Source organism: Euleptes europaea, unplaced genomic scaffold (assembly GCF_029931775.1).
Source record: "Euleptes europaea isolate rEulEur1 unplaced genomic scaffold, rEulEur1.hap1 scaffold_136, whole genome shotgun sequence".
Lineage (NCBI taxonomy): Eukaryota > Metazoa > Chordata > Lepidosauria > Squamata > Sphaerodactylidae > Euleptes > Euleptes europaea.
In genome coordinates this window covers 18,183-30,879 of record NW_026612093.1, presented here as the reverse complement: position 1 = coordinate 30,879, position 12,697 = coordinate 18,183, and the positions used below count along the sequence as shown (strand labels likewise).

At 57.3% G+C, this 12,697-nt stretch overlaps 1 protein-coding gene across 1 annotated transcript; it reads right to left on the bottom strand.

Annotated features, from left to right (window-relative positions):
• Positions 1–2,151: 2,151 nt before the first annotated feature.
• On the bottom strand, positions 2,152–12,407 carry LOC130493071 (F-box only protein 24-like). Its single transcript, XM_056866847.1, has 11 exons — positions 12,356–12,407; positions 12,019–12,146; positions 10,631–10,729; positions 10,349–10,535; positions 9,814–10,052; positions 7,198–7,459; positions 6,630–6,788; positions 5,720–5,841; positions 4,793–4,924; positions 3,901–4,071; positions 2,152–2,481 (listed from the first exon to the last, which is right to left on the bottom strand). The coding sequence occupies exons 1-11, from the start codon at positions 12,405–12,407 to the stop codon at positions 2,152–2,154; spliced, it is 1,881 nt and encodes a 626-aa protein (XP_056722825.1).
• Between the last annotated feature and the right edge of the window lie 290 nt (positions 12,408–12,697).

Below are 12,697 nucleotides of genomic sequence, written 5' to 3'. Positions count from 1 at the left end.
CGTGGAGAAGGACCGCCTCTGCTCAGCCCAGAAGCTGCCTTCCCAGCCCTTTCATTGGGCCCCCACCAGTTGTGGTACTATGGGAGAGGGAGAAAAAGGTCTCTGTACCCATTCGCTCCACCTCATCCACGATTGTATGGGCCTCTGCCATGCCCTCCTCTTTTTCTAAACCAAAAACTCCTAAGCACTTCCCTGCAGGGAAAATGCTTGGCCCCTTGGTAATTCAGGTGGCCCTTTCCTGCAACAGGTCCTTGGGCCAAGCTCTAGTGACCCCCAGGCCCAATTAAGCCCTGGGGTTACCGGCGAGAGCTAGCAGGATAGCCCTGGAGGAGGGAGGGATGCTTTCTCCCCCTGTGCGATGTACCCAGAGTAACCCCTTTCCCAGGCACCTGGTTGGGGATCCTAGCAATGTTTGTCAGGTGTGGTGAGCAATGCCCCACCTGCCTGCTTCTCCTCTTCTGATGGCCCTTAGAGGGAGGAGAATGAGGCCTCTGAACTCCCGAGGTGGCCCTGCCAGGAGTCCCGGTCCTCACCTTCCCTGCTCCGCCTTTGGCCTCTCTGGTCCCAAGAAATCTAAACACCCAGCCCACAAAGGCTTTCGGGCAAAATTGCACCAGGACAGGGGCCTTCAGGAACTAGCCTCGCACACCCGCGGAACCCAGCGCATGTAGACAGATCAATGGTTGGGCACGGCAGGAATGGCTGCTCAAGCCTTTCTAGGCCAGAAACCCGTGAGCGACCCCAGGAGATCGAGGGGGGAGACTTCACTGTGCAGCCGAGCTGCGCACGTCTCAGGGAAAAGGGGGAGTGGGGCCTTTGGGGGTTTCTTTCTGGCGCCTGCCTTCGGCTGTTCCTTACAGGCTGTACTTCAGTCCCCGCTCTGAGGCCTGAAGGATCATCTGGGGCTGCCGCTGCCTCCCCCACCTGCGCACCCTCCGGCCCCCTCTCTTTCTCCTTCTCTTTCCCTGTCCCCTCCCCCCAGTGAATGCTGGGAACTTTGAACCGGCCGAACTCCTGGTGATCCAGAAGCGCCCGCCTGCTTGCCTGCCAGCGTCCTTGGGCACTGGGCAGACTTAGTCCTGGGATCAGAGGGCAGTCCTCCCAGGGCCTTTGGCCTCCCCGTGAGAGACGTGGCACAGCAGGCCTTTTAAGCTGAGCGAGTTTTGAGCTGCTGCGGAGGATATGCGCAGTGCCCCCGGTATCACGTGCGCTAAAACTGGCACCTGGCTGCCCTTCCTCAGACTGCTGCCCTCTCGGTGGGGGAAAGATTTCTTCATTCGTTTCATTTATACCCTCCCGATGAGGACTCGGTGCAGCTTACAGAAACCTCCTCCATTTTATCCTCTCAACAACCCTGTGAGGTAGGACAGTTTAAGGGTGCGTGACTGGTGCAAGGTTGCCCAGCAACGCTCCACAGCAGAATGGGGGATTCCAACCTGAGTCTCCCAAATCCTGGTCTGGCACTCGAACTAGCATTCCCTGGGGGAGAGGCAGGGAGAGAGAGAGAGAGAGATTGCTCTGTGGTCTTTATTCTCCTAACTGTTAATAATTAATGGGCTGAGCAGCTCAATTCAAGTCCAGGAGCACCTTAGACACCAACAAGCTTTTCGGGGTATAAACCTTTGGGAGCCAGAGCTCCTTTCGTCAGGTACCAAAACTCCCTTTGTCAGACTCTCAGAAGCTCCTGCCCTGAAAATCTTTTTGGTCTCTAAGGCGCCCCCCCCCCCACCGGACTTCAGTCTCACTGGCCCACTGAGGACCAACCCGGCTGCCCTATGAAACTCACCATGTGTAGCCATATTACAAATAAAAATCCCCACCCGCACGCTTTATATATACGTGCTCTGAAACTCACTGGCTGGAGGGGATGCTAGAGCAGGTGCGTCAGAGACGGGCAGGCAAGGAAGGGAAGGACTGGCGCAGCTGCGTGGGCACACGAGGGGCATCCGGCCCTTCAGAGGTCCCAGGACGGCCGGTCATCGCTCCCCCCTGCCTGGTCCAGAGGAAGTTGCCGGACATCTGTGGTGCTTGTGTTTTATTTATTCCCAATGGTTCATTGTGGAGTCTTCTCTATCTCTCAATCATAATCCATGATGTGGGGGGGAGGGGCGGTAAGAGGGACAGGAGGAATGGGGGGGCGTGATCCGTGAGCTAGCTGGGAGTCGGGGCCTCGCGGAGTTCAGCTGCTCGCTGGATCATGTCCAAAGCCTCCCAGAAGAAATCCTTCTGGAACGTCATGAGAGGCATGCTGCCCACCGCCTCCTTCATCTTGGCCATGCGCCCCTCGAGCGTTGGGCACTTGTGCAGCTGGCTCAGGTACTCCTCGCATGCCCGGGCGGCCAGGGCCTCCGTGTCGCTGGAGGGCAGCCCTGCCTTGCTGGCGGGCAGCTCGCGGTAGGCGGGCACTTCCTCAATGTCGTGGCTAGACAGCATGTAGAGGCACTCCCGAGTGGAGCAGACGCGGCGGACGCATGGCGGCACCTGCAGCAGTGAGGCAGAGAGTGAGAGGCCAACACAGGAGAGGCCCTGCGTGCCAGGAGGAGGGGAGCTGCTGGGAGGGCAAGCCCCACAAGCCCTGGGGCCCTTTGGCAACTTTGCCTATATCTGCATACATTGCAAAAAGTGGGGGCCCGTTTTTCTTGCCCAGTTTGGAGGAGTTGTTGTTTTATATACCAAATGATGATGGTTCCAGTTCAATGGTGCGGAAAGAAACAATTTTGGAATAATTACAGGGAGGGGTGGGGGAGGGGCTGAGTGTCTCCACTTTCTGACTATTAGAAACCTCAGGCAGCCTGGCCATGGACATCTTGGCCTGTGAGGGGAAAAGGCTCTGTTTTTAACTTTAGAAAGCTGCTCTTTGGGGGGGGGGGGGAACAAGACAAAACTAAAAAGGCAAACACAGTCTTGGGCTGCATCAGCAGAAGTATAGTGTCCAGATCACGCGAAGTGATGGTATCGCTTTACTCCACTCTGGTTAGACCTCAACTAGAGTACTGTGTTCAGTTTTGTGCACCACAATTTAAGAAAGATGTAGACAAGCTGGAGCGTGTCCAGAGGAGGGCAACAAAGATGGTGAGGGGTCTGGAGACCAAGTCCTATGAGGAAAGGTTGAAGGAGCTGGGTATGTTTAGCCTGAAGAGGAGAAGACTGAGAGGGGACATGATAACCATCTTCAAGGACTTGAAGGGCTGTCATATAGAGGAGGGTGTCGAGTTGTTTTCTGTTGCCCCAGAAGGTCGGACCAGAACCAACGGGTTGAAATTAAATCAAAAGTGTTTCCATCTAGACATTAGGAAGCATTTTCTGACAGTCAGAGCGGTTCCTCCATGGAACAGGCTTCCTCGGGAGGTGGTGAGCTCTCCTTCCCTGGAGGTTTTTAAGAAGAGGTTAGATGGCCATCTGTCAGCAATGCTGATTCTGTGACCTTAGGCGGATGATGAGAGGGAGGGCAATTTGGCCATCTTCTGGTCACTAGGGGTGTGGAGGGGGGAGGTAGTTGTGAATTTCCTGCATTGTGCAGGGGGTTGGACTTGATGGCCCTGGTGGTCCCTTTCAACCTTATGATTCTATTCCTATTCTATTCTATTCTATGATTGGATGGGGAGGGGCTGGAGGGGGACAAAAGCTGAGGTTCTGGGGCTTGCCCAGGAATGCTGGGCTTCTTCCTCATAGAATCACAGAGCTGGGACCACCAGGGGCATCTAGTTCAACCCCCTGCACAATGCAGGACATTCACAACTACCTCCCCCCCCCACCCCCAGTGACCCTACTCCATGCCCAGAAGATGGCCAAGATGCCCTCCCTCTCATGATCTGCCTAAGGTCCTCCTCCGAAGGTGGCAAGGAGCCCCTAGGCCATGCTCCACCCACCCCTGCACTCTACACAGGGGGCACCCCTCACCTTGATGTGCAGCCGGATGAAGGAGGCGCTGCCCTTCGGCCACCCGGGCAGACGGCCCCCTGCCCCACAGCCGCAGCCCATGAGGTCCTTCCCCAGGTCTCCGCTGTGGCTCAGCACCAGGGTGTGGTTGAGGCCACACCAGAGGTCGATGGGGCACTTCAGGTAGTGCACCTGGATGGGAGGGGAACAGAGAAGGGGTCTGAGGAGGGCGGAGGCTTCTGTGCAACCCCCCCCCCATCCAAGCTGCATTCAGGAACACATGAAGCTGCCTTGTACTGAATCAGACCCTTGGCCCATCAAAGTCAGTATTGTCTACTCAGACTGGCAGTGAATCTCCAGGGTCTCAGGCAGGGGTCTTTCACATCACCTGCTTGCCCAGTCCCTTTAACTGGAGATGCCAGGGATTGAAACTGGGACCTTCTGCATGCCAAGCAGATGCTCTACCACTGAACCACAGCCCCTCTCCATGGCTCTCAGGCAGGGGTCTTTCACATCACCTGCTTGCCTGGTCCCTTTAACTGGAGATGTCCCTGGGGATTGAACCTGGGATCTTCTGCATGCCAAGCAAAGGCTTTACCACTGAGCCACGGCCCCTCCTGTTTCCTGCTGCTGCAGGGATGGATGGGATTGAATGGCCCGAGGGAGAATAGTACTCCACCTGGTTTTCTGTATGGTATCTTTCGGGAAGATTCACCCCCTAAAGCAGAGCAAGGCCCAAACGCTGTTGCCAGGAGCCAAGGCTGAGGCTGGTAAACGGACGGGTCCGGCTCAGCAGTTGTGTCCCCCAGGAGCGCCGAGCCCTCGGAAGGCGGTTTGGGGACTTGGCAGTCTGCCGTTCCCCCCTCCCCTTGCCTCCCACTTGGCAGGCCCGTGCCCCTCCCTCCCCTCTCACCTGAGCAGGCTCCCCACGGTCAATCTTGTCTCCTGTGCCCAGCTGACCGTAGCGGTTATTTCCTTGCATGAAGATCCTGCCAAACTCATCCACCAGCCCCAGGTGGTTGTAGCCGAGGGCACAGGTGAGCACCTGGAGGGGGCAAAACAAGGGCTGAGGGCTGGAACGGGGCAGAAGGAGTGGGGCATCCCGGGTCTCGACCTGAGGCAGGGTTCCCTGCCCCTCTACCTCAGAGCCTGCTGCCACCGCCCAGCCTGGCTCCGAAGGGGCATCTGCCCACGTGCAGACTGCAGCTCCTCAGAGGCAAGGGGGAGCAGTCAGGAATACGAGGGGAGGCCCACGGTCCCAAGCCTCCCTTGACAGTCCTGGATCCAGGAGTCCAGAGGGCCGGGCTGGGTTATTTGCTCTGGCACTGCTGATGAACTGCAAGGGGGGGGGGCTCACCCACCGTCAGGCACACACATGGGGGGTGGGGAACCGACTGTCTGGCTGCCCACCGCTTGTGGTGGTTTCCAGGGCCAGACGGTGGAAAGCACGATAGCAACAGGGATAGGAAGGGGAAAGGGACAGAGCCAGCCAGCTCCCTGGTCCCTGGCGCTGAAATCCCAGAGGCCCCTCTCATTCCTGCTTCCTTCATTAGTACTACCTAAAGCTGGGGGTTCCCTGACCTGGATCTGCCCAGGCTAGCCTGATCTCGTCAGATCTCAGAAGCTAAGCAGGGTCAGCCCTGGTTAGTATTTGGATGGGAGACCACCAAGGAAGACCAGGGTTGCTGTGCAGAGGAAGGCACTGGCAACCCACCTCTATTAGTCTCTTTCCGTGAAAACCCCAAAAAGGGGTCGCCATAAGTCGGCTGTGTCTTGACAGCACTTTACACACACATAAAGCTGGGGGTGGGGTGGGGGTCATTGCCCCTCTCGGTGTTACCTTGGCTGGAAGGGAGAGGGCCAGGGGCATCTGCTGATCCAGTGGGTCGAAAGCATGGAGGGTGCCAAAGAGATCCCGGTACACGCCAGGCGAGTGGACCTCGAAGTAGACGGCCCCTTCCTCTGCAGAGGGGAGAGAGGAGCATTGAGGGGCCATCTCAGCCAGCCCCCCAGCTGCTCTTCAAAATCCCTTTCCAGAGTACGGCCTCCTTCCTCTCCGCCTACACCCATGATTGCTCTCTGCTTCACCCACACAAGTTCTGCTGTCTCCTGTTCTCGTCCCCATCTCTGCACCTTCTGCTAAGCAATTCCCCCACCCCACCCCCGGCCATGCCTGGAACAGCCTCTCTCGCTCTGTTCATCAGGCTGCGTCCCCCTCCCCCGGAAGGGGGAGGTCCTCCCTAGTCCCCTCTCCCCCGAATCTCCGGCTCCACCTGAGCTCCCCCTACTCAGCCCCCCCTGGCCACTTCTCAGCTCTTGATTTCCTCTTGTGATGCTTGTGACTTATTTACTTCATTTATACCTGGCCTTTCTCCCAAAGGCTGAAACTATGGGACCCAAAGCAGCTCACACCATGTGAATAAGGAACTGGGAATAAGGAACCAACTTCAGCCTCCTCTCCTCTCCTCCGTTTTATCCTCAAGACAGCGCTGTGAGGTAGGTTAGGTTGAGAGCATGCAACTGGCCCAAGGTCACCCAGCCAGCTTCCATTTGAACCCGGGTCTCCCAGACCCCAGTCCGACGCTTTAACCACCACACCCTGCTGAATCTGGCTGTGGGTTCAAGTACTGCTCAGAACCTGTAGCTAAAGAGCCAGGGTGGGGGGCAGCAAGAGGAGACGGAGAGGCCTGGGCAGAGTCTGCCTCTCCCTTTGAGCTGGGGCCAGTCTGGCCAGCAGGGCTGTACGGTACCTGTGAGGTAGACTGCGCTGCTTTGGTTTGAGTGCACGTGGCGGATGGAGATGTGGGGAAGGCACTTGGAGACTTTGCGCAGAGCCAACTGCACCGTGTAGGAGCGCGGCTGGTCCAGCTGCGTCTCGTTCACCACCAGGCTGTAGATCTTCCCTTCCTCTGCAGAGAAGGGATCCACCCCGCAAGGGGAGAATGTCAGGCTGCCTCTGCACAAGCCGCACAAAGAGGCAGGGGTTTCTTTGGGGGATGGGAGAGGCTTGCTTCTGTGGGGCCTATGCGGAGGCCTGTCTGTACTTTCTCCCACAAGCCATGCGAGGAAGTCCCAGAGCGCCCCAATGCAGAAGTGCTCTCCGTGGTAGGCAGAGGCACTCTGGGAAAAGACGGCAGGGGTCCCACACTGTAACATGATGAGGTTTGGGAGCAGAGGAGAGGCGGTCTTTCAGGAATGCCTCTCTCAGGGAGACCACAGCGGGAGTAAAAATGCACCCAAAGGAAGTGGCCGCTGTCTGTCTCCAGCTTCTGCTGTGCCCGTGAGGAGCAGCAGCTCTTCGGCGCTCTCTCCTCTCACCTGTCAGGAGGAGGAGGGACCTCTCAGTCTCCTGCCCCACCAACGCGATCTGCTTGAACTTCATGGAGAAGTGGAACGTCATCTTGAACACCCGCTGCCCGCTGGATTGCAGGTAGACCTCCACGCAGTCACAGAGGCGGCTGCCGGCAGCTGTTACAGGGGCCTCGCTGCGCCCCATCACGGGGGCTACCGTCTGTTCCCGGGTCGCCAGCACGTACAGGTATTTGCGGTACACCGTGTCACTCCTGGGGTCGGTGGCAAACTGCAGGCAGAAAAAGAAAGGATGCCAGGGATCAGAAAACGTGGCTGCAGGGAGCTGTGTTTAATGTTGCTTTAGAGGGGGAAGCAACAGGGCCCTGGATGTCACCGTCTGCATCTGAGGACCCTGGAAGAACTCCTTCCTCTTGTCCCCCAAAAGGTATTGAAGAGTTGCCAACTGCTATGGCAAAGAAGACCGAAAGTCCTGGTCAAGTGATACAGTTTTTTTACATTGCAGCATGAGTCTCTGCTGGCCTAGGCGAGCCCACGTGGCAATCTATGGGGCACAGAACTATTTGTCAGCCTGTCCCTTGAGGAGAATGAACCTCCCCTATGTACTTGCCAATAGATGGGCATTCAAAACAAAGTGTGGGTTCAGTCCCTCACCCTAAACGAGACATCCAAAGGCCCTACACTCCCCATCTCTAGCTCGCCCCCTGGAGGTCAAAACAGTCGAAGCCCCTGGCTTGATTTAAGGGCAGATGTGGCGTAACAGCTGTGAGCGGTCATGGGGCTCCAGTGGAACCAGGGAAGCTGCCTCGATAGCCAGTCAGAGTTGCTGATCCAGCTGGCTCCCCGCGATCAGAATCGAGGGAGTCGGCAGGGACTGAACCCGGGGCTGCCTGCATCCCAAGGAGGGCCCCCGCCATTCAGCTCAAGAAGGGACTGGTGGGCCTTCGGCCAACCCCTTCTTCAGGCTCCGTCCTCCATCATTGTCATGGGATGAGATGAGCACGGATCCTGGAGCCCATCCGTTGGTTCTTCTTCTTCCCCATCTACACAATCAGTCTCATTATTCAGATCGCATTCCTGTACGTGTTTTTTAAACCATCAAGACGAAATTATATGGTTGACATGGCCTAGCTGTAAGGCCTGCCAGCTGCAGACTCTTCCTGCTCCGTCCTGCTTATACACACAAGGCACAAGAAGCTGCCTTGTGAGGATTCAGACCCCGGGCCCCTCGACATCGGTATCGTCTACTCCGGCCGGCCATAGAAAAGAGCCCGAGTCCAGCAGCGCCTTAAAGGCTGACAACATTCCAGGCAGAGGAGGGAGCTTCCGTGAGCCCCGGCTCCCTTCTTCAGAGACTCAGGCTGGCAGCAGCTTGCCAGGGTCTGAGGTGCAGGTCTTTCACCACCACCACCACCATCACCACCACCCTGGTCCTTTTAACTGGGGATGCTGCTGGGGACTGAAACGGGGACCTTCTGCAGGCTGAGCAGATGCTCCGACCACTGAGCCACAGCCCCTCCCCCCGCAGTTTCACTCTTTTAACGGAGTCTTTGGCCGTTCCCGGTCATGGCCCTCAGACAGGGAACAGGGGAAGGCTTTTGCCTGGCTGGAACCAAAAGTGCTGGGCAAAGCTTCATTTGGTGTAAGGTGGCCGAAAGTGGCACAGGAAGAAAGTGGGGGGGGGGGGCAGCTCTAAGCCCAGTTCCTGCACAGCTCATCTTGTTTCTCTTTCGCAGAAAGACGCTGCTGCTGCTCAGGAAACATAGCGAGGCTTGCGGTAGAAACAGAGAGCCACAGGGGATCTCAAGAGTCATCTAGTCCAACCCCTGCACAAATCAGGAAATTCACAACTACCTCCCCCCAACTCCCCCTGTGACCCCCTGCTCCATGCCCAGAGGAAGGCAGAAAGCCTCCGGGATCCCTGGCCAATCTGGCCTGGAGGAAAATTGCTTCCTGAGCCCAGAGTGGCGATAGGCATTACCCTGGGCATGCAAGAAAGAGCCACGAGAGCCAAGCACTGACACAACCCTCCCTGCCCTCCCTCTCATGATCTGCCTAAGGTCATAGAATCAGCCTTGCTGACAGGTGGCCATCTAGTCTCTGCTTAAAAACCTCCAGGGAAGGAGAGCCCACCTCCTCCCGAAGAAGCCTGTTCCACTGAGGAACGGCTCTAACTTAAGTCCTTCCTAGAAGTGACTGAAAAGGTTGGGGGACAGAAAAGTTTTTCCAGTGGCATAAGGAACACAGACCAGGACTAGCAGCAGGGGCTCTCCTCCCCAAGAGGGCTACGTGTGCTCCTGGAGAGCCCCTCCCCCTGGTAGGCCACAGACGCCATCTGACCTGGCCAGTTTTGAGCAGGGTGGGTCCACAGGAAGGGGCCTAAACTCCTCGGAGGTCCTTCTACTTGAGAGTGACCCTCAGAGCTGGGAAAGCAGCAGCAAGGTGCCGTTTCTCTGGAACGCGCTCACAAAGGAGACTCTCTCTTCCCCTGCACATTCTGGGCCATACCTGGTGCCCTCCCCGTGGTGAATGCAGTGCTGGAAGGAAATGCTGTTTGGAACTGCACCCCCCCTTTCGGCATCTGTCGCCAGGTGAGCGTTTCCCCCCCCCCTCCCTGGCACGTACATCCTTGGCACTGCGGCACAGCACCATATAGCGGCAGGCCCGGCGCCACTGGATATGGCCCAAGGTGGAGGAGACCAGGGCGTTCTTGAGGAAGAAGAGGGTGCCGTTGTAGTCGAGGATGAAGACGTGGTCCTTGGTGGGCAAGAACTTCCGGTAGCCGTGCGAGAGCAGAGGGGCCACGGTCTTGCTGACAAAGTGCCGGCGGCCACTGAACATCTGGAAGTACAAGCCCTTGGTGTCTGTGGGACAGAAAGACCCCCAGGGCGGGGGAATTGGGTCTCTCTGCAGGAGCTGGCTCAGCAACCCCCTTCCCTTCCCTGGGTGTGTGTGTGGCGGGGGGGAGCAGAGGGCAAAGCCTACTTTGGGTTCACGCTGAACCCTCTTTTCTCCAAACGGCTGCCCTTCCTCCCCCTTGTGCAGGCACCCTCCCCCCCACCCTTTCCCCATGCACCAGACTCTCCCTGGTGCAAATACCCTCCCCCCCTGGAGCCCCCCAGTTCTCTCGGCACCTCATTTCACACCCAGGTATACTGACAGTTGAGGATGGCCGAGCGCTTCCAGGGCCGGCTGCCCCCCGAGTTCTCATCCCGCAGCCGAGGGGACAGGCGGCGGCAAATCCTCTGCCAGACACCCTCACTGTCGCACACCTCATAGAAGTACCGGCACGTCTGGCCCAAAGCGACCACGTCCTTCACGGGCAAGAAGGAGATGATGTAGTACAACTTGTGGGGGGGAGAAGAAGGAGACTCAGTTGCTGTGCAGGAAGGGTCACCCCCTTTCCCAAATCCCACTCCCCGCCCCCCCGCGGCTCCAATACCAGCTCTGGAGGGAAAAACTGGATGGTGGTGGTGTCTCCTCTGCCTGCCTTCTCTTCTGTGGTCTCAGTGGAGGAGCTGCGCTGCTTCTTCTTGGGCTGCTGAGGTGGGGGGAAATGAGGGGAGAGGGTGAGCAGGCCCGGACCACCTGGCTGCCAGCCCTGCAGTTTAGAAAAGGAAGGGGTGCTGGACCCCAGGTTTCGGCCAGAAACCAATTCTGATGAGTTTCGAGAACTGAGGCCTTTCGCTTCCTGGCATCATGGCTCTCCTACCTTTAGCAACAGCAGCTCAACGGCTGCAGGCAGAAAATGCTGAATTTCTGGCTGCTTGTACTCCTGTTAAAATGCACAGGAGGTTTGCCAGGGAAGGCCGAAGGAGATGTTCCGACTGACCCACAGCTCTCAGTACCCACCCAAAACAAGGGTTCATGGGGTTCAGAGGAAGTCACCGTCCTTAAAACTGATTTGAAAAGGCTTCCACACTAATTTAGTTTTGCTGGGTAAATGGAATTGGAGGAATATTATCAATACTCCAAGAGACGATGCACAAAATCTTTTATTATCTATTTTTACTACATTTACTGGTATACCCCTCCTTGCTCCCCAGTGGGGACTCAAAGGGGTTTACATCATTCTCCTCTCCTCCTTTCCCCCTCACAACAACCCTGTGAGGTAGATTAGGCTGAGATGTGCCTGGCCCAGGACCCCCCTGCCAGCTTCCATGGCAGAGCAGGGCTTCAAGCCTAGGTCTCAGATCCTAGCCTAAGGTAACCACGACCCTGCGGTGGTTCTTGGTGCATTTCCCTGGATGTGCACCAGGGGGCAAGAATTCTCTTCTCTAAAGACAGAAAACGGGAAGTCCCTGGACAGAATAGGGTTCCCCCCCCCCCCGCCCTTGATTAATGTGGACAATGAATGCTAGGAAGGGATTCCATGCAGTTCCAGAACACTCATGGAGTAATTACGCACAGGACAACGTAAGCATGAAATTGACTTTTCTCCGTGATGTTGTTTTGATCCATATTTGGGATGCCCGGAGATAAGTCCCAATTGTGACCCAACAGATCCAGCTCTGACGGACTTCTCTGAGATTTTACAGGACGTGCCGAGTGCCAGTGACATCAGGACAGCCAAATCTGCTAGGAAAAAAGTCAACCTGCGTGGAGTTTGCCAGTTTTGGTTTTTTTTAGGTGAGCCTTGGTCTGAAGTCCGGCCCTCCATCTGCTGAGTTGTAAACGAGGCTGTCTGTGTGCAACCAAGCAGAGGAAGGAGCCCCGCTGGGCCTGATCCCTGAGCTGCCTTCCCCAGCCCTCGGAGTAGGTCTCCTCCTCCTCCTCACACGTGCCCTGCCTGCTCTCGGCAGCCTCCCTGTGCAAAGGTCGCATGCTCACTCCAAGCGGTTCCTCGGCGCTAGAGGTGCGGGAGAAGTGCTGGAGCTGTCTTCTCCTGAATTTCCGGGCAACGTGCCTGTCGCTCATGTCTGCCCACCCAGCCAGAGCCAGTGCGGTGGGGGCGAGCGCTCAGACCCACCCTTGCTGCTGGGCCCAGCATGGCCAAGGCTTTGCAATGCCTCTGTCCACATGGTCAGGGACCCGAGGGGACATGGCACTATGTGATAATAGCAGGCCTGCTGGCTTCACAGAGACCAGGGTTCCCCTGGTAACTGGGGCACTGTGACATCAGCGCTCGCCCGGGGCTGTCTTTGTGACCCCTGTGCCAGGGGTCCACCTGCTCCTGGGCCCAAAGGCAGCTGCCCTGCGCCCCAGAGGGCCTCGCTCATCGTACATGCCACGCCACAGAGGCCCTCCGGGTAAGCAGACGGGCAGGCCAGGGACTGCAGACCTTTCCCGTCGTGGGTGGGGTGACGCTCCCTGTGAAGAGCCGGCTTCGCACCTCGGGAGCGCTGCTCAACACAGGGGTCGCTTTAGAAAACCAGGGGGCTGCGATGGTCCAGCATGCTTTTGCCCAGCTTCAGCTGGTGCGTCCGGTCCATTTGCTCCTGGGTCAGACAGATCTAGTCACAGGGATCCATGCTTTGCTTACATTCAGACTGTACTGCAGTGCACTTTA